At 38.0% G+C, this 26,051-nt stretch overlaps 2 protein-coding genes across 2 annotated transcripts in view; both read right to left on the minus strand.

Annotated features, from left to right (window-relative positions):
• Positions 1–486, minus strand: part of LOC121294405 (low-density lipoprotein receptor-related protein 5-like) — a 65,993-nt gene extending 65,507 nt beyond the window's left edge. The window contains exon 1 of the mRNA XM_041218074.1: positions 288–486. Within this exon, the coding sequence (XP_041074008.1) occupies positions 288–342 (55 nt within the window). The 5' untranslated portion in view covers positions 343–486. The remainder of the gene's footprint in view (positions 1–287) is intronic.
• A 10,038-nt stretch (positions 487–10,524) lies between these two features.
• On the minus strand, positions 10,525–23,306 carry LOC121294286 (uncharacterized protein C11orf24-like). The gene is made up of 3 exons (XM_041217856.1): positions 22,845–23,306; positions 14,499–14,719; positions 10,525–11,923 (listed from the first exon to the last, which is right to left on the minus strand). The coding sequence occupies exons 2-3, from the start codon at positions 14,644–14,646 to the stop codon at positions 11,046–11,048; spliced, it is 1,026 nt and encodes a 341-aa protein (XP_041073790.1). The 5' UTR covers positions 14,647–14,719; positions 22,845–23,306; the 3' UTR covers positions 10,525–11,045.
• Positions 23,307–26,051: the final 2,745 nt, after the last annotated feature.

The raw sequence follows: 26,051 nt of genomic DNA on the forward strand, positions 1-26,051 counted from the left end.
ACTACACTTAATTACAAACGTTCTTTTACATTGCGACGAATATATATTTTTTAAAAATGTGCTGCAAAAAAAAAACAAAAAAAAAAAACACTCGATTGATACCAAACAGTTCATAAATAAATAAATAATCACTTTTGGTTACAGCAAAACACCCCTGTGTTTTATCCCCTTTCTCCCTGATCCATACATGAAAACGAGGAGCCATACTGGTGCCTTGCATACAGCAACAATGTCCGTACGTTATTTTACCATCTTGGGAATCTCAACAAAAAAAAGTCAAAACTTACCACCAACCAGAAGGAAATAACTGTAAAGCAGTAACCCGATGAACAAAGTCTCCATTGCAAGTCCTTGTGGCAATATTTTCCTTATTCCGGCTCCATGATCTTATTTATTTTTGCAAAAAGTTTGTATCCTAAATAGTGGATCGTCTATTACTTTGTACAACCTCTGCACTGGGTAACTCCGCTCAACAAGCACACTACAGAAACGAGTGACAGCGGAAACCGGGTGACGTCACAGGACAAACACGACTACCCACTCACTACACTTGCAGTTGCAAGTCCTAACTCAATGCTAATGAACCAGGGGCACTGAGCGCCTCCAGGCAGCGGCAACACGTAAATCCAAATCTCCTAGACATACCCTTTTTATTGCCCTCGATAAAGAAAGATTATCAATACAGCATGATTTTTTGTATTTCTTAACTTGTCGTAATATTAATGTAACTCAACACGCATTCCACTCTGCCTGTACTACTGGCATAAAGAACACACCAGCACAAAACAACCAAAAATAGATATTACAAAAATATTAACATAACTAAACAGTGGAACTTTTTAATGCGACAATACAGCGTAACTATAAAGTTGCTGCCTCAGTTAGGTAAGAGTGGCTTGCTTCCGTCAAACTCAAATTCAACGTGTGTATTGCGATAACTGTCCGTGGGGTCAAGACTTGTTTGTTTGTTTTGTTTTAGCATTCACAACTTTTTTTGGAGGGAAAAAAAAACCCCGATTTCCAAAATTGAACATTGAACTATCATCCCATTTATCTTCTCCTTGAGGATCCCTTTATATATCATTTTCGGTTTCAGTTAGCACACTTGTGGCCTCAATAAAGCTCTCTAAGTACAGCAGTTAGCACACCAGAGTGTAACCGTTTACCTGCCCCCCCTGCAACACTGCCCATAGTGGATCTCCCTGGCTTGACCAGGGAGCCTTTCTTCCTATCATTCACAGACCAGCTGCTTCACCTATTGACTCTGTTTGGATTCTTCCAGTAATATGTTTCAGTCATGAAGACACTGCTGAGGTGAATGTTTCCTACAGAATTGCACACCTGAGCTCTGTGTATAGTGCACGAAAGGTAAGGTGTAGGAATGGTTTTGCTGGTACATCTACTTTAAGGATTGGTCGCTGTGATGCTTGGTTTGCTGCAGGACTCCACCGTCTGTTTCTTTCAAAGTTTCAGCTGGTGCAAAACGCAGCTGCTTATGTTTTGACTAAAAACTAAAGTCAACACATTATTTCTATTCTGGATTCCTTACATTCCTTTATTAGTTTATCACTGGGGCTGGGAGTATGTTTTGTCTTTTGTTCATTACTTATACATCAAGAACTTTAGATTATGTACTTATTGATTAGCAATCAGATTGCATTGAGCTGTCTTTATCGTATTAAACACCACTGTACTTACAATAGTACTATGTAATTAATCCATACGAAAAAAACATTAATTAACGGTACATTCATATTGAATGCCAAACTAAACATGAATCTATCGCAAACAGCAAAACTGGTCTTAAATGTATCAAGAATGTATCTCCTAAGCCTCACAGGGGCACTGGTCTACCTTCTTTTCATGTGGCAAACAGGTAGGTCTAATTAAAAGAGACTCACAGGTTATATTTTTCTGTCCTTTATGTTATCTGATCATGAAAAAACCTCAAGTTATGTCTTGTCAGTTTTCAAAAAATCTCTCCAAATGTTAGACCTTTTCTTTGTACATGTTCTTTTATTGACTCAACAAACAGAATGTATAACAGATACTGTTACTTTTTAAAAGCAGGCATTTTTCTTTGACAAAGTGGTGTTTATTCAATTGATCTGTAAAGTGTTGAATTAAATGCAGTTTAAATTGTTATATTATAAAAAGAACATATAGTAACTGAGCACATACTAAAACCTTCAGAAGAACAATACTTGAAACAGAAAATAAGAGTTAGAATTAACAACTGTACCCCAAGTTAACAAACGTTGTTTAAATACAGCTTTAGTTCTTATATCTTGCAATTGAAAGCTAAATATTGTAAGACTTTTTATAATTCACATTAATGTTAACATGGTACCTTCAAGAGTAGGTAGTGGGGTTCTGAAAAATACAGCATTATATGTCCCCATGTGTTGCTGCAACTGTTTCAATAATGTGCATGTCATTTCTTTTCATTGTTAACAGCATGACAACTTTTTACACTTATAATAACTTTAAAGTCTTTTTCAAAGCTCTTTTCAAAATGGCAGCTCTAGTGCACTGGGATTTGAGATCTATCCTCTAAATCTTTGCAGGATGAGCAATTAAAAACATTTAAAACATAAGAAGAGGTGTCTTTTCTGTTCCGTACCACATCACTTACCTGCTACTTACTCTTTAAGGGCTTTGCAATTTCTAATTTAGTTAGCTGTGAATTCACATCCCATATCTTTATAATCAAAGGATACATATTAAAAAACGAGCTTGAATATCAAATCACAAAAAACTAAATAGCAAGCTTGCTTAATTACAGTGTGTTTTGCTTTATGCTGTTTCTTTCATTTGTAGTTCGCTCAAATACTGTATAGATTGCATGTGTGTGTGTGTGTGTGTGTGTGTGTGCGTGTGTGTGTGCGTGTCAATGCAAGCAAAAGGGCCTCTTTGAAACCCAATGGGGGGGGCATACAATTACCTTTGACATGGCACTTATTGAAATATTCCCAATTGTTTTCATTATCCAATACTAATATTTGGAAATGATCCAGAAATAAACTGCATTAAAGTCTAGGGAACAGGAATACAAGAAAACAGTTTTGGATCCTATTTATTTATCTGGGTTTTTCTTTTACTCTTTTATTACCCAGTTCAATAACATGTTGGTTGCTTAACACAGATCAAGCCTTTAAATGTGTCCTTATCTTCCTGGAGCTGTAACATGACACAGTTCTCTTTGTTTCCCTAAACCTATTGTCAGTACAGAGAGGCTTTATGCTTACCCACCAATGGATCCAGCAGTACTGTATGTTGAGGGTCCCTGCGCAACAGATTCAAGCAGGAGCAGCAAATATTGTAGGGCTGTGGGGGTTCAAAGTATGCATTTGGACCTCATGAAGTTTGGTCAAATGTAACCCCACAAAAAGAATACATTGTTAATGTTGTTTCTCTTAAAGTTATTTCTGAAAATGCTACCACTGCCAGGATTAAAGTCAGTAACAAAAACCATAAAATGACTTTATCTTAAAAAAATGAATCAGTTAGCTGACACATTTCTCAAGTACAATAAAAGCTATTTTATATCCATATTTGTATGAAGTTTATAGTTACCATACTATTGATATCGGGGCACAAGAAAACACCATAACAAAGCAAGATGACATGAAACACACTGTACTTGTCTTCAGTTCTGTAAGGGTTAATAAGAAATGTACCTCAGAAGTGGATGGAATAGGTAATAAGACAAGGGCCTCTAGCAACAAATAATAGCAAGATGTCAGAGTTGAAAATACTTATTTCAATATATTTTTGAATGCTTTCAATTTAAAAAAAAAATAGAATTGAACACTAAAACAGACAGATATATGATGTATTTTAATATATTAAATTACATTAAGAAATTAGTTCATACTAGACAACAAAGATCTTTGGGCCCAACAGCAGTGCACAGCCCTCCAATGATCTCTAGGTTTAGTGAGGTCTCATTGCGAGCTTGCTATTCAATTGATCCCAATGCAGCAGATCTAGATACTGCCTGCTTTTGAATAATTGAAATAGGCTGTGTTTTTTATATTTTCAGAGGATAAAGAGACTACAATGCACTGTTTCTGTGTTTGATTTTCACATCCTTGGACCTTATGCTTTATTTAAAAACAATGGTGGAATTTAGATCTTCCACTGTTTACATCACTTGAATATACCCCTGCTGTGCCATGCGTGTATTACTCCAATTAAACAGGAATCAGCTCTAATTGAAACTATTAAAAGCCTTGTTGGATTCCCATTTATTATAAGTGGTTCCACAAGTCAATGCCCCTACGGTTTCCAAATATACAGCTTAACATTATGGGTTTTCTAACAGTACAATCTATCATTGTTTGTCACATATTGAACCCATTATATGGACCCAGTGCCGTTCAGCACGAAAGACTGGTTCTGCACTCTGTAACACACAAAGGGATCCAGAGAAAGCACTAATAACCATATATGGTTTTGCAGACTCCTGTACTCTAAGGCTATAATAACTTTCAAATTACTAAAATGACATGCTATAGTAATAATTGTCCCAGTTCTACCTTTTCCAATTTGTTTTCAGAACAGCAACAAACTCTGAACAAACAAAGCAAATCCAAGCCTGCCCTGTGATAAACTGCACTGATGACAAATCATGACTGTGTTATGAACGGAATAGCCCTTTTATTTTAGTTTTTGTTGCTATGTAGATTTCTGTCCGGGTAATTTTGCAAATACTTTAATTTGGTTTCACTAGAGTGCTGAAAAAAATGTGTGTGTGTCATGTCATTATATAAATATAGTTTGCAGAAGTATTCACCCCCTACCAATAATGTCACAATTTTTGCCATTCTTCACAGGAAAATTGCTCCAGTTCTAAGAAGTTTGTTGGGGATCGTTGATGGACTGCAATCTTCAAGTCTCGCCATAAATTTGATTGGATTCAAGTCAAGACTTTAACTGGGCCACTCAAGAACAGTACATCTCTTTTTGTTCAACCACTCCAGTGTGGCTTTGGCTTTGTGCTTCGGGTCATTGTCCTGCTCAAATGTGAATTTCCTCCCCAGTTTCATGGTCTTGGCTGACTCAAACAGGTTTTCTTCAAGGATTTGCCTGTACTTTGCACCATCCCCTCTATCCTGACCAGCTTCCCAGTCCCTGCTGAAGAGGAGCATCCCCATAACATGATGCTGCCATCACCATGCTTGGCAGTTGGGATGGTGTTGCCTGGGTGATGTGCCGTGTTGGGCTTGCGCCAGACGTAACGCTTGGAATTTAGACTGAAAAGTTAAATTTTGCCTCGTCTGACCACAAAACCTTTTTCCACATGCCTGCAGTATCATCTACATGCTTTTTTTGCATACTCCAGATGTGCTTTAAGATGAGGCTTTTTGAGTAATGGCTTCTTTCTTGCCACTCATCCATACAGGCCAGCTTTGTGTAGTGACCTTATTGTTGATGTGTGAACACTGACTCCCATCTCAGACACAGAACTTTGCAGATCTCTCAAGGTCATTGTGTGCTTCCGAGTGACATCCAAAACCAGTTTCCTGCTTGCCTGTCTGCTAAGTTTGGGAGGGCGACCTGATCTGGGTAGTGTCTAAGTGGTATGATGCATCTTCTACTTCTTAATGATGGACTTCACTCAGCTGAGACAAATAATCGGTGCCTGAAATTTTCTTGCACCCTTCTCCTGCTCTGTGCCTCTCTACCACTTTATCCCTTGTTTTGAAAGCTCCTTGGTCTTCATGGTTGCTTTATTGGATCACTATGTGAGTTGCAGCTTGAAAGTCTTTATATACCTGAGGGAAATTATCTACAAATTAAACCACTTTTGTTGGCACCTGAGTATGCTCAGGTGCCAACAAAATGTGAAAACTTTGCAGAGGGGTGAATACTTCTGCAAACCACTGTATATATAACTACAGTTGTAATAGGCTTTCAAATGTCTACATTTTGTTTGCTTCATGTTTTTCAGTAATAAAGGTTTTCTCAATGAATATATTTTTATAACTATATAAAGAATTTCGCAGGCATGTTTTGGAGTTGTATTTCAAGTCTACACCTTTTTTTTTGGATGCTTTCTATAGAGATTTTATTTATTTGTATTATTTTGTATTTATTTATTTGGCAGACGCCTTTTATTCAAGTAATTTTGAATTTAGTGGCTCACAGTTGCAGAGGGGACAGGCAGTACTGTTGCACACCCCTAGTAAACCTGGTAAGCAACAACATAAGCAGATGTGACAGGGCGGAGGCTGGTTGTGAACTGGTAACCCTACGCACTGCAAGCAAGCGTCTTAACCACAATGCAAAAGAGCTGGACACGTCAGCATTTGTGGTTTTAGAGCTTTTAACCTCCTCTCATCTCACTGACGGGACACAATTTGTAACAGCAGTGTATCATACATCACTGCCCATTGCACAGACAAAGCAATCAATAATTATGCAAAACACAGCTGATAGAATATTAAACAGGAAAGAAATTAAATATTCTGAAAATGTTAAGTAGATTCCTGCTCATTGCGGTGAAATCAGACCATCGGAATATCACAATAAGAAATTATATAACTCAATTTTTTGCTCTTGTGTATTCTAATGCAATCTTTTAGGGACAAAGATTCTGTATCACACTAAACCCTATTTCGATCCTTTTGTCTTCATGTTTACAGGAGAAACGATAAAATTGTGTTTCACGTGTGGTGGTTGGCTTGGTAAACTCTGTGGAATGATCAAACGTAAAACTTTTAATGGTCAATCTATTGTTTCCATGGCTGCTACAAATTCAGTCAAACTGCAGTCAAAATAGAAACACATGTCTTACTGAGTGCCTGAGTAGGGTAGAGCAGTGCTTCCGTGTATAGAAAAAAGACGCAATGAAACCTGGTTTGTTGGTCACCTGTATTAAGCAGCCTTTGGCATTCCCTTTGATGGAACGCACTTTATCAGCTCAGTATCTACCCCCCATGTGGATTCTGTAACTCATAGATATTGGCTTTACTGTAATACACACAGGCTTCATTGTAGCCAATGTTTCTTATGCCATAATGAAAAACATCTGGGATAGGCGCACTCCAAACAAAGACTAACACATTCTTAGTGTACAACTGCTTACCACGAAATCCCTTTCTGCATATTTAATGCTGGAAGTTAAAATCCCCATGTCCCAAAGGCTGTGATTTCCTATTGTCTGGTTTGCAAACTGAAACAGTTTCCTTTGCTAGTGCTAGAGGGCATGTTTAGTAAAAGCGGTTTGTCACATCATTAGATTTGAAACAAGAAGATGATATATATATATATATATATATATATATATATATATATATATATATATATATATATATATATATATATATATATATATATATATATATATATACAAATAACCAAGGACAAATATCTGGTTCATGTGTTATTGGCATTCAAATAATAGTCTTATTAAAAATTGTAAGGAAATTGTATGAAATCTTTAATATACTATAGCTTGTTTCTTTGTCTACAAGCAAGGGTCTGGTGTGAGTAAAAATAGTTTATGCTTTTGAGTCTATCAGACCACATTTATGATAAGAGTTTGTTTGAGCGTTAGAGTTTAGATTGTAATAATGTATCGCAATCAACAGAGCTCATTTTTATTCAATGCAAGGTCCAAATCTGCACGTTATATTTATGCTGCAGGATTTCTTTCTTTGTACCGCATTAAAAGAGAATGCATAGTGAACCTGAAATGCGATTTGTTTGAAGAGCACAATTGAAACCATTAGTCCAGAAATTGCAGTTCAATAGCCAATAGTTTGTTTAAGCAAGTTACAAATATTGCATCTGTACATGTGTATGGAAAATGATGTAATTGCCAACATGGTTATAAGTGCATTGTAGCTTCAAAGCATTAAAGGATTTAGAAATGAGCTACAATAACTATAGAAATTAATCTAGTTTTTTTTAATTACTGGCAGAAGTGCTCTTGCAATTGAACAGTATTTAATCCTACCCCACCCCACCCCCAAAAAAAGCTTTCTCCAGCAAAATATACAGCATTTATAGGATTAACGCTGTAAAATATTACATCTTTTGCCTCAATTATGTATTCTGGTTTAAGCCAGCAGACAGCGGCACAGATTGAGGTTTTAGATTGAGTTACACATGACTGATATAATTGGGAAGAATGTGGAGACCAGCTATATCCAGTTTATAGAGATGGTATCTGCTGGTTTACACAAAGCAGTGTCCGTATTTCCTCCAACATGCATGTTTGCACAGCTATAACCAAAAGTTTTGCATCACCTAAAATTTTAGGATTGAACAATTAAAAAACAACAACTATATAAACATGTAGATCTTTTACTGTAAATCAAAGAAACTACAAAATGACTTTGCAAAAGTTTACCAGAAGTCATAATAGTAGTACAGTATTGCATGTTAGATTTTGAAATGTCACATTTTTCAATTTGTCGGTTCTTAAGTATATGGGAAAACTACAGTGGTATGTAATTCAATATGCTAAAGTAACATTATTCAGCATGTTTCTTCGACTTTATGAAGCTAAATTAGTTAGTTACATAGGGTGATGCAAAACTTTTTGCCATTGCTGTATGCATGTATGTATGTATGTGTGTGTGTCTGTGTCTATGCATGTATGTGTGTGTGTGTATGTGTCTATGCATGTATGTTGTACAATGAAAGAAATGGCTCTCTTACTGAATACGCACAAGTGTTGGCCAGATTCTCACAGCTATTTACTCCAAATTTTTCAGACAAAAATTCCACTAATAGTAACTAGTTTTGAGAATTCAGCCCCATGGTGTGTAACTTCTTATTTCTAAATGGAAACATTTCAAAAGAGGATACTGTATAACAAATCAGAATGAGATTTCCAGGGCTTTTCTCAGCAAATCATTTGCATCCAGTCTTAAAATATCTGCATTTTAAATACAGAAAAAAAGAAAAAAAAAAGTTGTGTTTGAACCATAACCCTTGAAGAAAAACACATTTTAAACAGACATTACCAAATCAGCTGACATTATTGTTCTTGGAATAAAAGGATGGGGGATATATTAGAGGAGGGGATTAATAGGCCTGGATTTTAATATTGCTTGAACATTTGCCACCTGTGAGGCCATATGACTGGGTTATATCAAAAGCAAGTGTCTGGATCCTAAGTCTTCAATAACTGAATAGTGTAGCTAGAGTTCTGGTATTGGTTGGTAGTTATCTGCCCAATGATGGCCTTCCCTGTGGCTGCTTGCCCTTTCATTTTCTGTTTTTTAAGACAGTTACATTTCCAGATCCCTTACTACAACCAGAACCACCACCACATCTCACCTTATTCCCACCCTTACAATTGTAATGGCAGTTATGCCACAGCCATTGTTTTAATTATGGTAACACAGCTGCATTTGCTTTCTGTTTTTCCCTCTTAAATGTATTTATTTACTTTTAATTTAGAGTGACCAATTTTTATTCCCCCCCCCCCAATTTGGAATGTACAATTAAGTTTTTTCTCTTCACCGCACTGTGTCCCCACACAGCACAGACGTTCTGAGGGTGTGTGAGCATCCTCCGATCTCACAAGCTTAAAGCCAGAATCGTTTTCACACCGAGCAATCCAGAGCAGGAGGCGGACGGGCTACCGATCCCAGGGAGAACAGAGACCAACCCTGCCTCCACTCTGAACGTGCTCGGTGTCTGGCCAGTCGGGTTTGCTGTTGAAGAGAAGCAATCCCTGACAATTTCCCATCCCCCAATCACAGCCAATGGGACGCCCCCTCGGGGTCCCCAGAAAAGTTTGGCCTCTTTGCACAGCCTGGACGTGAACTGGCACCGCCCAAGCTGTGTGACCCATCCTTATGCGCCCAGCTGCAGCGCTTCAACTGGATGAGCCACTCTGGGACTCCGTTAAATTAAATTCTAGTGCTTGGGAAAGGTGCTGGATTGAAGGCCCTGAAAAACCAAAGTTTATTCCAAGGAGTGATCACAGCACAGGTGCAACAGCCCAGCCCAGCTCAGCTCAGCTCAGGAGGGAGCCCTCTAAGCAGGTAAGAGCTTAGGTTAATTTCCTTGCCTATCCAAACCTTGGCCTTGTAACTTATGCTAGATCAATGTCTTTTTTATGTAAATCTAGTGATCTGTCACTTTGGCCCAAGTTTCCTTTTGTTTTACTGGTAATGCAGAGCATTGCAAGGTGGTGCTGGCATGTACTGATATAACACATGTCTATGGCACGCAACTAGAACATAAGAGCAGCTCTGGAATTCATTAAAAGCACCTTAACACAGACTGAAAAAAAACTTGGAAAAAGCACAATATTTGAAAGATCTGTTTACTAGGAACTGGGCTAAGGCCACAGTAACTAACTGCACAGAGTCCCTATACAACAGACTGGATATGGAAGGCTGGTCTCAAAACAATCAAATACCCACTCCCGTACTCCAGAAAAACAACATTACTGACAAAATATAAATGTCAGCATTTTCCGATAATGTTTTCCTCTAGTTAATTATATGTAAATGTATTGATTTAATGAATGAAACACAGAGAATATTATCCTTTTTTTTGTTTTATTGCAAAACCCAGTACAGAAATTAAACAGACGTTAGTTGGCACATTATAGGTATTCAGATCTGAATTATTCCCCACTTGAGGTTTCTATTGCATTGCAAAGAATCTGTGGCGTTAATAAAACACCCTTCTAAACACTGTTTCATTGTTCAAGGAATGCACTAACTTGCTCAGCGTCATTCTCTTTTCTTCTAAATGGCTTTAAGCAAAAATGTTCATAAGGATGCCTTGTGCATAGGTTAGAGTACAACATACATTTCAACAAATGTCAAAAACAAAATAAAAGAAAAAAACACATTCCTATGGCTTTGTCAGCAAGAGAGCAGGTTGGCACAATGAAAAATCCAAAAGGCAATTATCAACTGCTCTGCCAAGTCAAAAGGTAGTCTGGAAGCGCTGATGAAGGAAAAACAGAAAAAAAAGGTTTTCAAAAGCCTTTCAAACAAGTGAGAAAAAAAAAAAGTAAATAAAAAATAAAAGAAAACCTAAAATAATTTCAGTACCCAATACTGTCACACTCCAGAATCTGCATACATTCCATTAATTAAATAGTCCACCTGTGTATAGTCCTTCTTCTTATAGCTCTCGTAAGCTAGGGAGACAAACAATATGATGGTGAGCAGGAAAAACAACAGTCCAAAGAAAAACACTGCTAACAGCAGGCTGGTATCCACCAGCTGCATTGCGAGAGGCCTTATAGCAATCAAAACACTGCTATCTGCCACAGTGGTTTTATCCAGGGGGCTTTTTGACCCATATTTTAGCGGAGTTGTGGTTGCTACACTCTCTGTAGTTGTTGGTGGGTTCAGGGATGCTGTTGAAGGTGGTGGTGGCTTCTTGTTGGGTGTAGAAGTATATTCCTGTATGGTCTGGGCTGTCTGCTGTGTAGTTGCTTCAGCAGTAGTGGTTGGGATTGCACTACTGGTGGTTTCTTTTGCAATGGTTGTGTCTACCTGTGGCACAGGAGCAGATGTACCTTCCTGCCACATCAATGTTGCAGATGTAGGGATCACAGCGAGGGTTGTGTGGCTTGCAGGGGACGACATGCCTGTTGATAAAGTGGATTCCACTGGTGTCTCCTTTAGGGTTGTGTTTGGGGTTGTGCTTGGTACTGCATTAGTAGTGGGAGGTGGGTTCTGCGAGGTAGGGCTGGCTGCAGAAGGTACAGTGGAGTATGTTGTTGTAGTTGCGTTCTGGGTTGGTGGAGATGAATGGCCTGTTTCATTTCTAGATTCTGTGGGGTTGAGGCTGATGGAGTTTGTTTGGGACGATCCATTTGTTAGGGATGCCTGGCTTCTTGTTGTGGTTGCTGTGTAACTGGCGAGTGAGGATACAGTGGAAGTAGAGTTTGTTCTAGTTGGGACTGTTTTTACGTTGGTTGACAGTATAGCTGCAAAAAAAACAGATATGTTTGCATCTTTGGGAAACTTTCACTCACTGTGGTACAGTAAATATACTGACTCCATTGTTTCGTATTAGTATTTGCTATGTGATGACTTAAACATTTAATGTTAGTCTATTGCAAATTGTTTTAGAAATAGTAAGTTTAATTGTTAAATGTGTTTATATTTTCATTGCATTGAGATTTTATTTATATTCAGTACATGTTTAAATGGTGCTATAGAGTTTACTACCATTTTAATGCAGACAATTGTGAAGGAGTTTGTCACATTTTATTGCTTTATTACTAACAAGATACCAAAAGATCAGAATGGAGAGCTGCACTGAATAATATTGTTATACCTTTATCAAGTTTGCAAAAACCTGAACTCACATAACTGCGCTTACATCTTCAGCAGTTAGAATGTAAAATGGTCAGATTGGAACAGTTTAAATAGATGCACTGGCTTGCTGTACTATTAAATACTGTCCAGTCGCATTGTCTGTTACCTGCAACACACACAAAAATAAGTCAAAACTAGACCACACTTTCAAACAGTTATTTAATTTTCCTTTCTATTTATTCTTCTGGTTATAAACATCAGAAAAAAAAGGTTCTCTAATTTCGATATATACAACAAGATAGAAGTTTAAGATCAAGTCCCAGAAAAACATAACCACTCAGCAAAAAAAAAAAAAAAAAACTCAAGTATTGGAAGAACACATTGCAACAAAATAACAGCACCTTATATGGCTTGACTGAGCTCCCAAACAGAAGACAAATTCAAACAATGTTTTCATTATGGGGATGCACAAGCCAAATTATTTACAGAGTACATTCTCTCTCTCTATCTGTGACCTCCTCAAATCCTGGTCTTCTTCACTCCAAGAGTACAGAATGTTCAGAATGTTGGAATTTCTTGGATTACTCCAAGTCCAGGGTTGATAAGAAGGTATTGATAAGGTTTGGCATCACTGAAGAAATTGTGCTGGAGCATTTAAAAGCTAAAACAAGCATAAGAATGACTGATAGAACTGTTGAGTTATTTCCAGTATCTCATGGAGATAAATATCTACAAACAGACCTTACTGCAATCTTAAAGGGAGAGACAAAAATGATGCCCATTGTATTTGTCATTTTTTAATTTTTTTTATTTTTACCATGGCCAGATTCAAACCCTGGCTACTAGGGAAGGCTAGTTCATTTAATCATTGGTATCCAAAGCCTCGAATGCCAAGTTTACCTAGCCCTACATTTGCCCTGTGAGCCACCTACCCCCAAACTACAAGTTGCTGTTCTTGCTGTAATCAGCAAGGCACTTACATTCTAAACATTCTTTACCATCTGGCCTTTTTCTAAATGGCCACTCCTGCTCCCCAGCATTTGTACCAATTCTTCCCAGTTATTTACAATTCTGGACTGGGGTTGAACCATAGCAAAGACACATTCTTTCCTTACAAATACAGGGCACCTACTGGGTTGGGGGTATTGAATCTCCTCTGAACTGTAATCATAAAAAGGTGTGGCAAAGGAGAAGATATAGACTTTCCTACCATATTGCATGTTGCCTGATACCCTACACACTGGCTTCATTTTATATTAAGCCTTTTGGAAATCCTATTGCTTCAGGGGTCCATCAAACCCTCAATACTCTTCAATACAAGCCCTTAGATCAAGCCACTTGTTAAATAATCTCTTGATAGTAAACAAGTATATTTCAGCTGCGGACATCAACTGTATGCCCGGGATTACAGCTGTATGTGTGGGGGGCTTAGTGGCACACTATTTTAATTAGAGAGAACATGTTAAAAGTTTTCTATACAGGACCAGCTCATGAAACAGCACAATTAGGTCTAAAAATCCCTTTTATGTTAAATTTGAAACACTGGCATTGTTAAAATTGCACATCTTAAGGGGGAAAAAAAAAAATTATGCTTCTACCAAAAAGATTTTATGGGTAGATTTAAAAGCACCAAAACAACGTGGTTATGGTTCATTTGTTTTTACCGGGTGGTTTAGTCATAACTGATTATGTAGGTAACTCGCACTAGACCTGAACCCAGTCCTAGGTTTCAGAACTTCCCTTATTTAGATATTTTTGAAATGACCAGGTGCCAGGAGTTTGAACCATCAGGCCCCTGCTAAATCTGCTCTAAATTGATCACACCTCTCACAAAATAAGTCTCACCTGAGTTTAGCTGACTATTAAAAACTATAAAGTGATCAATTTAAAAATACAAAAAAAAAAAAAAAAAAAAACTAAAATTAATTAAACGTCTGCTAGAAGTCTTTGTCAAGGTCTTCAACCAATTGGTCGAGACATCACTGAATCTATTTAGTTTACCAAGAGGGAGTTGTTTAAAAAGCTATAAGGGAGGAACACCATGTACTGCAATTCCAATACTTCTTCAAGGGCACTGTATAAAAGCTGAGCCTCTTTGTTGAAAGCGAGTTTCAGTTAATATGGATCAGCAGGTCTAAAATACTGCAATAGACAGATAGCAGTGGGGTCTCTGTATCCAAGACTGCATGAATTCAGTCTCAAAAGATAATGATTCTATGCAGTGATAATGTCATGTTTTACCTGTTTGCCTTGTTTCATTACAGGCTCCTGTACAGTTTTTAACACTGTCCACTGGTGCCTGTCTTTGAAGGTCTGTAAGATTGGAGACACAGAAGGTCATCAACAGAGGAAGGATGATAGAGAGGGAAATCAGCACTCTCAATGTCATTTTCAGCAGTTACAGGGTGTGCGACGAAGTGAAGGTCACAGTGTGTTCAACAGATACGCTGACATTACTGCATCTGCAAGACAAACATATATGTCAATTTGTTGTTAAAAAAAATACCATCATTTTGCCAAAGGACAACCATGCTGTAACTAATGAATTAGTCCAGAGAGGTTGCAATCAGTACATATGAATAAATAGAAAGCAATTCAATCAATAGATCAAACTGCAGGTAGAAACAGCAAGATAACATCCAGTTAGTTCTTACTGCTCATTTTATGACATTAAACCCACACAGTGTTACAGTCACTGCACATTTCCACCAAAGCAATTCCAAAAACTGCACTACTAAAAAAATAACTCAAGGGCACCATCTAGCATCTTTTATCTGAACTACAGAAGCTTTAAGCTGTTCTGAACAGTTCCTGATCTAAATAAATCACAGCCAGGCAAATATGTAAAACAATCAATCCACAGTACAAACAATATTTATTTCACTCCGTGTGGCACTTTTCTGGGGAATGTGAACAAAGAAACCTTGCTAGGTACAATCACTTGGTTTAAATTAAAACCATGTTTTACCTAGTTTAAAAAGGTTTAGAATTTCAATCTTGAATCAACTGTTTCAAAATTACAATAATTAACAAAAGCGTAATATGAAATAGGCTATAAAAAGTGAGATTCTATGTGTACCAATAGGAGCCTTCGTTGAATAAATGTTACACCCCAAACGTGTTACCTAGGTGATCAAAGACCAGAACTGGTTCCGAACTGGTTAAAATAAATGTGTTAATCTCACTAAATTGCTGCACTCTTAAAAACCATATATCAGTTGGCTCAGTTGGGCTTGGCTCCTCCTTTTTAAAGACTACTGAAATCAACATGTCCCCCCTGGTTTTTTTTGTTTTTTTTCTCACTTTTGTTTACTCATAGCTTAAAATCCTACAAGCCAGTTCACCAAAGGAGGGCGGGCGGGCCCGCAGCCGGTCCGCCGGGGTCTCACTGCGCGTCAGTGGCACACACAAAGCGCTCCACAGAGCAGCTCCTCAGACATTTGCTCTGAATGAGCCTCCCTGGAGACACAGAGCTGTGTGTCTTTAATGAGAGAACACCTCCAAAGGCTCGGGCTGCCACTGCCTGGTCAACACACACTAAAGCAGAGCGGGGCCTTCAGTGGGCGGTTTCTTTTCTTGCCAAGTCCTAAAATTATCTTGGAAGACACCCTCCAAGTTTCTTATTTAAAGAAGCCTTAATTTAGGGCCTCTGTAATTGAACAGGGGCGGCGTATTTTTGGTTCCACAACTACAATCTGCAACCAATTAAGAGATGCAAGCAGTGCCAGATTTAAAAAAAAAAACCACGCCTTCACAAGTTCGCTTTCTAGCTGTTGTGTACACAACTCCGATTGCAATAATCTGTGTGCTGCTGGGTGCTTTGGTCAGGCGTCGCCCTAATTCGACACTCCAATCTGTACAGTAAATATGTCTCAGTGATTTCAGATGAAGGAATATCACAATGGAATGACCAGGGAAGCAATGACATGTCTCTCTGCTGTCACAGGGCTGGAAGCGGAGCTGTGTTACTAAGCCTAACGATTAACATTGTGCGGTTTTAGGATCCAATTCAAAACGAAACTGATCATGGTTCAAAGCTTGATCAGTTGAGCTATACATATAATGCTAAGTCATGATAGGCAAGACAGCAGAGCGTATCGAGTTGTCAGTTGGCAGGCGCTTCCGCATGCAGAACAAATGACCGAGATTTTCAATGAAAGAAATCACTAAACTTCAGCGATCTGATTAAGGATTAGAAACTCAAAGCAAAATCAGTGCCCTCCTGGGTGATCATGCTGGCCCTACATCTTACTGCCAGCGTTCCGCGGTATTTACAGATGTACTTCTATCAATTACAGATGGTACTGAATGTTGGCAATGTGCACTGTTTAGCATTTTGTTTCATTGCTCCAAACATCCTGACTGATGACAGAAGGAAAAACATCTGTATGCAAACATGTAATCCTACCAGCAATGTGGTAACATTTCATAGCAATTTTCAGTTTTGATATGAACTTGTTTCAACAAGCTGGCGTGGTGCCAGCAACAATAAAAGAAGGCACTTTCGACAGACAATCTCAGAAATCAAAAAGTCAAGAGGAGTCACCACAAAATAAACTCCCTAATTATTAGCACACTGCATAGCATAACAAACCTAATCCAATCATCAAACCAGAGCATTTTTTGGTCAATTTTCCGAAGAAAGATAACTCATAAAAGACGCAAAATCAAAAAGGTGCCACTTCTGTTTCAAAGCCATTGGAGACAGATGGCTTTTGCTTTGCTTTGTTTTTTTGTTGGTTTTTTTGGGTTTTTTTTTTTTTTTTACACGCAGACAGAATTCTTGGGAGTGTTTACGATACATGGAGATCAAATGCAGTTCTCACTTAAATGATACAACAGAATTGAAGGGGCTTTTCTGAAAATCTTTCATCTGCAAAAGCCAAATAAACTGAAATACATGTATTTTATACACAACATTCATTAACACATACATTAATGGTTATGCCCAACAAATAACACTAGGATTACATTTGGATTAAGGTGCAGTTTATAAAAAGTCACAAATTTAAAAATGGCACCTCCGTTATATTAAAAAGAGGAACACATTAGTGCTGAAACAAATATCCAAACAATTTTATTATTTGATCGCAAAAAAACATGCCCCCGTCATCCAGAATTTACAACAAGTGACTGTTAAATTTGCCTGGAGCCATGTGGAAAACTTGTAGTTATCAGGAAATGTGTCTAATCCAACGAGACTTGATTATTTAAACATCAATTTAAGTACTGTTTTTATCTGAAATACATACACACACACATATATATATATATATATATATATATATATATATATATATATATATATATATATATATATATATATATATATATACATATATATATATAAAATTTAGTTGTTGCCAAATATTTTATCCCAATTTGTCATGCCCTATTATTATTTAGGCTCAGCTCACCGCTACCACCCCTGTGCTGACTCGGAAGAGGCGAAGATAAACACACGCTGTCCTCCGAAATGTGTTCCGCCAGCCGCCCATTTCTTTACACACTGCAAATTCATCATGCAACCACCCAGGAGTTACAGCATAGGAGGACAACGCAGCTCCTGGGCAGCTAACAGGCAAGCCCGCAGGCGCTCAGCCAGACTACAGGGGTCGCTGGTGTGCCGTGAGCCAACATATGCCTTTTGTAAAACTGCACATTTGAGACCTACATACCAAATGAAATCCAATACTGCGAGAATATGCCAGACAAATAGTTAGATAAAGATGAAATTAGATTTCAATTCTAGGTCCCATCTGCCCCTCTGTGGTTATCAAGATCAAAGGCTGCTTATTTACTACTGAGCGACTTCAAGTCACAGCAATGAGCCCTGCAAGCAGGGTTTTACATACCGACAGCCTATCTTACTCATCAGTGCTGAAAAGGGATTCTTTACAGCCAAGCGAGTTCATGGTGTAGTCAGCAGTGAACAAAGTAAACAAGACCCTGGCCCAAACAGCTACCCAATGTGAAGTTACGAGAAGGGGACCAAACTGCAGGCTGGATCTACAGGATGCAAATCTTACTACATTCCATCGCTCTGACACTGAAGGTCAAGCGGTGGTAAAATAACTTGAGGGTTTGGACCTGGTATGTCACCTCTAACTCTCTGCCTTACTTCATGGATTAGTCAAGTTGTCAAGCTCCATTCTACAGCTTGGAGTCCTTTGTGTACAGTATCCCTGACAAAGAAGTCTCAGTACTTGTGTATCACTTTGGAGACAACTTTTTATCAACAACATTACAGCAATTTGTGTTTTTCATTAAGTATATATCATTTTTCTTATGTATCAAGAATTTCTGATATAATTTATGTTTCATAATTGACAGACACATACAACGACTTAGCTAGTAGAAAGACAATACTTAAGGAAACTACCCTTAAACTCTTGGAAATGCTTTTAAACATGCTGAAAATGTTGTGCTATTTGTACTTATCTTGTCAGGGTTACTGTTTCTGTACTGATTTGGACAAACAGTGGTCATAACATTGTCAGCAAGGTGTAGGGCCACCATTGGAAGCCAATGATCACCTTCTACCTGCTCTCCAGAATGACCTTTAGTGTCAGAACTTTTGAAACCTTATAGATGTATGCAGTCTTGGATACAGAGGCGCTAGCCCATCTAAGCACCTACTATCAGACCCAAAGTGAGTTTTTTATTCTCTAACCAGTGTGCATACAGAACTTGGCCAAAACGTGACACTCTGTATTATGGGTTTCAAACGCATAAATATGGAAAAGGAAACAGCATCCAAACAACTCCGAGGTGTAATATAGTTTAGAAACTGAAACTGTCGATCCTACCCACAGTGCGAGAGGATGTGAAAGACACAGGAGAAATACATTTCAATAACAGACCTGGGCCATGACAGGAACTGGGCGACACTTCACAGGTATACAGATCAAAACTAGGGGCAGGGGAAACACAGCTACATGAGATCTTAACTGCATCCCTGCTGTGAGATGCAGTTTAGTTCAAGTTGAAAAAAACATCTGACTAAGAGAAACAGTGGCGCAAGAAGGAGACTTACAGCTTTCTGGGAAGAGAAGAAAGGTGAAAAAATGTATCCCTAATGGCAATGTACCAAGTAGAGGTGCTGCTTCTATACAAGGTAAGCGTTTCCATGGCATCACATTCAAGATCCTGGAAGTGGCTCAACCGCATGGTGTACAGGGGAATCTTGCAATCATATTTCAATTCAGGCTGTAAAGTGCATGGTGCTAATAAAATAAATCTTACTTGAAGCTGTTGGAGAAGAGTACTGAACACTCATTGCTGATCAGTTCAAAGATGTACTTCTGGTTGACACTGAAAACACGTCTGGGAGTTTGAAAAGAGTAACTTGTTTAGGTAGTACTGTACATAACACCCTGCAAAAAAAGTCTATGTACCGAACCTACCATGTGTACAATATGTCCCTGAAAGTTCATTATGACATTGTAGAGGGTGGCTCAAAACCAGCTACACTCGAGCAGTTCACTGATATGCTGAGAAACAAAATACACTGAAGTGAGACCAGGGTGTGAAAGGATGGGAGGGACTGGCCCCCTGACATTATGTAATCAAGTGATATTTGAGTTTTAGGTTAATCTGTCAATACTTGGTGAATTCCTGTTTGTCCATCGTTTAACCTAGAAAAATGAGAACAAGTGGCACTTGCTTTTGCATAGCACAACAAATCTATTCTTTTCAATCCGTTTCACCCCCCTATAAATGATACGATTCTGAAACAAAGAAAGTGGAGGACATTAGATTTTCACACAAACATTGCAGTATATTCGATTTACAAAGCATCAGGGCTGCCTGTCTGCTGTAACAAATAAAGTACCAGTAGCTGATCTGACACACCATATATTTAAGCAGTGAAAATGCTGGGTGTAAATAAAGGACCCTTCCCTTCACATTTACTGTGTAATCTCAGCCAGCATTTCACAGAGAAACACACAGTCAGCAAGCAAACCGTGGGATACCGGGCATTCATTCCAAGGTGCTGTATTTTATTCAGGCCTACACTATAAGATGTTGTGCAATACACTGCTGTTGTGGATTCTGTCCACTCTCTATCGATGAGATGAGATAAGGTTACAAGCTCCAAAACCACAGATTCAAACAAGCTTGGCTCTTTTGCATTGTGGTTTAGACGCTCACTTGCGGTGTGCGGGATCACCGGTCTGCAGCCAGCCTAAGCCCTGTTACAATAGCATTAAGAATATATTTGCGATCTGTTCTACATAAACGTTTATAGAAGGAAGGACTGCCTCAACACTCATTATGAAGTCTACTAACCAAACAGGTTTTAGATGAGGTTACTGTGGAGAAAAGAAAGGGTCACAAAACTGACTGTGAAATCAAGTTCAACCCCTAAGAATGGATTTATAGCATAGTGATTAAATGCTGCTCTTTTATGCTAACCAGAACTGGATCAACGCCGATGTTACCCGAGATGTTTGCTCTTGGATTAACAACAGGGTGAAACAGCCGAGGGGGGGGGGGGTTAAGATATGGCTGAGCATATATACTCAGCATTTAAAGTTTTTTCACTGTTAACTCTCCTTTACAGTAGCAGAGAAGAAATGATATACTGTGCTTGTGCTGCCGATATGCTACTGTACACAGGTACCCTCCCTGATCCTTCTCAGCACATCTGAACACCAATGCCTGTGGAGGCAACGTACAGCACATTATGTAGTGCCAAGTCTGAGTCCAACTGCCATACTCAAATAAGTTCATTGGTGCACATCAGGACCCTTGGTGGCAAGAACTGGTGCCTATCAGCAAACCCTAAAGCTGAGGGAACACAAAGCCACTTTATGCCAAGCAACACATATTTTATATAACAACTATGACAATGAGGGTTGTGCAGCAAAGGATTACGATTAGGGTTAGGGTTACAGCACAAAGGATTCCATAAGGACTTAAAATAGCTGAGAGCTGCGAGCCTTTATTCTCACAGATACTCAAATGAAAATGATATAGAGAACCTAGTGATTGCATACTGCAAGAGGAAAAGACAAGTTCTGCATTTGGATTATTAATTAATTCAGTCTCTCCACCCATAAGTGTTCCCACAACACAAATTAAGTATGTATAGCATTTCATTAAATAAAACCAACAACATTCACTTCACTGTCATTGGGATTCGGAATTTAAGAATGGCCAAGTTGCAAGTTGTATTTTTCATTTCATGTGTGTTACTTATTTTCTTGATTTTACCTGTTGTGTAATCTGATACAAAGGTAATCTTTAAAGGGAACTTCATCTCTGGGTCTGATTTGAAGGGGCATATTTTACTTTCTAAATGTACCAACCCAAGATCTGAGAAGTTTTCAAATAAGATTGTGATCTACAGCCTCCACCCCCACTACACACACACACACACACAGGTGTTAACTTTTTTTTTTCTTTTCCCCATTACAAAATTCCAACAACAGCTTAACTTCCAATTCTTGTTTGCTAGGGTGGTCAGAAACACAATCAGACCAAAACATGAGAACAAAAAAAAAATAATAATATATATATTTTTTGATTAAATAAAAGTTACACCAGACCAGAATTTGGGCTAACTTGTGCACCCGTTCGTTCGGAAACCCAAACATTGTAGCTATTGGAAACGGATTACCTATTTCTCTTAGTCCAGTGGTTCTCAATCCCAGTCTTGGTGGATCTGCTGGGCTTTTTTTCCAATCAAGCGCTCAATTACATAATTGAACCATTAATTGAACAAATAATTTGCTTAATTTGAGCTTTTTAATTATTTTAAACAGATGGAGATTTCACTTTAGGTAGAAAATTCTTAAATTCTCCAACTTTTTATAAGCTACACTACATAAAAAGTTAAATTAAGCTAATTATTAGTTCAATTAAGTCATTGAACTAGTAACAGCAGGGCAGATACCAGGCTAGAGAACCACTGGCTTAGTCTATGAAAGAAATTTAACTAGTCGCCCCCTCCCCCTACATCTAATGTTCAAGTATCTAGATCTAAATATAAGAAATGTGGCATAGCAAAACGAGTGTGTGTGTGTGTATATATATATATATATATATATATATATATATATATATATATATATATATATATATATATATATATACACACACACACACACACACACACACACACACGGAAACAAACCGTACATTTAAAAAAAAAAAAGCATTGGCTTTTCCTCACTACTAATAAAATGCATATATGACCCACTAAACTAACATTTCCAGTAGGGCTTAAAAGGTGGCCCTATGTGTACTGTAATGTGATCTGATGTTTATAGACTTGACTACACCCACACATTTTTATTTATTTTAAGTTTCGATATAATCATTTCTGTGCACTTTTTGTTTTAAATTACAGTACGTAGTTGACGGCTGGTCAACCACAAGCACTGAAACTTCTGTGTCAGATTCATGCTAGTTTGTGGCTACATTTGCTTTCAATTTTGTTTGTTCAAAACAGATCTTATTTGCAATAATGCAACAAACACAATTCTGTTTTATGTAATCAAAGACACAAGGTCAATTTAAAGCAAGAACAAAACTGCATTTCTTGAATTTCAATTGATAAATTGTTATGATGTTACTTACCATTGTTCTTTTCATAATATTGAAGCTCAGGCGTTTTGTTGTCTCTTTATTTTTAGAAATTGTCATGTGACATACGGCATCCCAGCTTGTGTGTTACACCAAATCCCCTTTAATGCTCTGAAAGTGGTATTATACACGAATTGCTCTATGCGGCCCAAACAGTAGCTGGTTTTCTTCTCTTGCCTATGTGTAAGGAACAGTTTCATCCAGTCTGAAACGTCACCACATGCCTATACGCTGGGTTTGTCATTTTTGAACAGGAACCAAACGGCGAAGTGTATAGAAGCGGAACTGATGTAAAGAAGACGCGCTCGCATAATTCATGATTTGAGGCAGTGTGGCTGGCTCTGGAAAGCAAAATACATAGCTGGAGAAAAACGATGCCGAATGCACCAGTAATAATCTGGATGACTTTTTACTGTAGCATGTTTTTTCAACGTATGCTATACCAAGGAGCTGTACTGAGTATAGCGGGAAAAATGTCATTTTAAACGTATTGTATTAATTGCAATAGTAACGTACTGCATATATTAATCGTTTTTAATGCCGAACCATGCTTAACCTAATTTTATTGCTGAGGAGTGAACCGCTTATTAAGGTATTTTTATGTAAAACCTCACCGTATTGACCGACATGGGTGAGGGATTTTGTTGTTTCATTTCGTATGCACGACTTGTTTTTGTTTAACCTTTTTATTTTGGCTCGGTGAGCCGTGTTTTGTTGTTAATTTTGATTTATAAAAATAAGCCTGCAACACTTCAGTTCTGAATCTCCTTTCTGCTTCCTGACTACCATAGACACCCGGCCACTCTACCACAGGATCAAACTCTTAGAGGTCAGGACAGCCAGAGAAGGCGCAATTGGCTTGCTCCTCTGACCTCATGTGGGAGGGATATCAACTTGTATAGTACTCAGTTATACTCATAAAAACACTACATGGGAAAATGAACAACATAAAGAAAACTCAGTGTTAACTGTAATGATTCTAGGAGATTTCACTCTGCACAAAAACTCCCCAACTCACCTTAGGCATCTTTCATTTAAATCATAGCCCATCCCCTAAGCTGTGGAACTTGAAATTCCTGCGAACATGGCCAAAACTGGCTATGAGGACACTGAGGTCGTGTCCTTGGTTGTTTTTTTTTTTTTTTTTGCATCATCAATGCTGATGCTCATGTAAAAACGTACAAAAGATTCATGAATTTTCTCTGTTAGTTTGCCGTGTAACATAAATTTGGAGTTTGAATAGTAAATTCCAAGCAGTCATATAAATACTGCAGCTATAGCTTGAAATCTAAGTTTGACCTCAGTAGAATGTCCGCTCTGGTTACAACACTGCCTTTGAAACCAGTGCTTTTGTACTGAATGAGTATGTCAATTATAATTAAGTTAATTAAACAAAGAAGACTACGCAGCAATCTGATTCAAGCATTCAAAATTCTAAAAAGTATTGAAAATGTCGACCCAAGGGACTTTTTTGAACTGAAAAAAGAAACAAGGACCAGGGGTCAGAAATGGAGATTAGACAAAGGGGCATTTAGAACAGAAAATACGAGGCACTTCTTTACCACAGAGAATTGTCAGGGTCTGGAAGCAACTCCTCAGTGATGTTGTTGAAGCTGACACCCTGGGATCGTTGAAGAAGCTGCTTGATGAGATTCTGGGATCAATTAGCTACTAACAACCAAATGAGCAAGATGGGCCGAAAGGCCTCCTCTCGTTTGTAAACTTTCTTATGTTCTTAAAGAGTTCTATGACATACAGCATCACTTTAATGACTGCATTAGTGGCGGTGAGCGTTCTTTTCATCCTTTTATTTTCACAGCCTATAGTAGAGCTGGTTGGTTATTTCAAAATACACTGCTGTTCACAGTACAGGGTAATATTTAAAGTATAAGCGGCAGGACAGTGCAATCTAGTATGTAGCACGAGGGCACCGTAGGGGATGCCATAAGTGCATCTCTTCACCATGGCAGCCCTGTAAGATGCCATCTCACTGGAGCTAAGATGCATTATTTCTCTCCAGCCTATGATGTTGCATAACACATTTAATCAGCATAGCATTTGTTTCAGTTTGGAGGCTTAGAGCCAATTCAGAATTGCTAGAAGGCAGACCAAATATTCCATCAAGTGCATTACATACAGTAAGTGAATATGCTCAAGAAGATGAAGTACCACCCAATTTTTAACAGAGGCACTATATATAAAAAAAAAAAATGTTATGCACCAAAAATGATTCATATACCACGATTAAAATAAATGATTAAATGTGACTTGGTGAAAATCTAAATGGTTCAGATACAGATTGTACAGCAGTTGCCTAAAAGAAACTTGATACAGTGATACATTTAGACAAGCATGTCAATGAGGAGATGTCTTTGTTCTAAACCAGGGGTTTTGTAGTTCATCCCGGGTCCGGTACCTTTTTGTCTGACAGGTGAGAATTAAATAGTTTCCAAATGATGAGCCTTATGAAAAATTTTTTACAAAATAGAACTCTATATACATAACATGTACAATTAAAAAATATATATTTCTTGTTCCATAAATTGAATAACAAAAGTGTAATGTAACGATATATTTCAGGATGCGACTTTTATGAGTAAGAAAATTACAATCCTTACCAACAACAGCATCGTCACTCCTGTTCATCAGATTAGTCAACCCACCACTCCTATAATTCAAACCTGAAGATTATGTTAAAACATGGATAGGCAAAAGTTGGCATGGAACTACCAACACCAAGAAGGCACAACACACCAATACACAAGCTGATGAGCACTTGAAGCATATATGGGAGATACTGTAAATCAAATTCATTAGGTTTGTAGACAAAAATGTGACCCCTCTTTCTAATTGTAAGATCTGGTACCTTTTTATTTACAAATAAATCCCTAAACTATACAAATAAACAAATGTGCAAAATATACAAACTGAAATACCAAACAATCATGCAGAAAAGGATCTGTTAGATAGGCACTGCCTACTGGATTATATTAGCTTCAGCCTGTACGTCTGTAGAGTTACTGCAAAGCTCAGAGAACAGTAACAGGAATCAATGTCAGACAGAACAAACTATCATTTATTTTCTTTCTTGCGGAGAAGTACCAACAATAATCAACACAGGAATGTTTCTACATCTGCAGTTTCTGCAACTGCAGTAAAGAAAAGGGAAGAATTGTAAAGCAGGGCAATCTTTCCATTGAA

The sequence above is a fragment of the Polyodon spathula genome, chromosome 19 (genome assembly GCF_017654505.1).
Source record: "Polyodon spathula isolate WHYD16114869_AA chromosome 19, ASM1765450v1, whole genome shotgun sequence".
NCBI lineage: Eukaryota > Metazoa > Chordata > Actinopteri > Acipenseriformes > Polyodontidae > Polyodon > Polyodon spathula.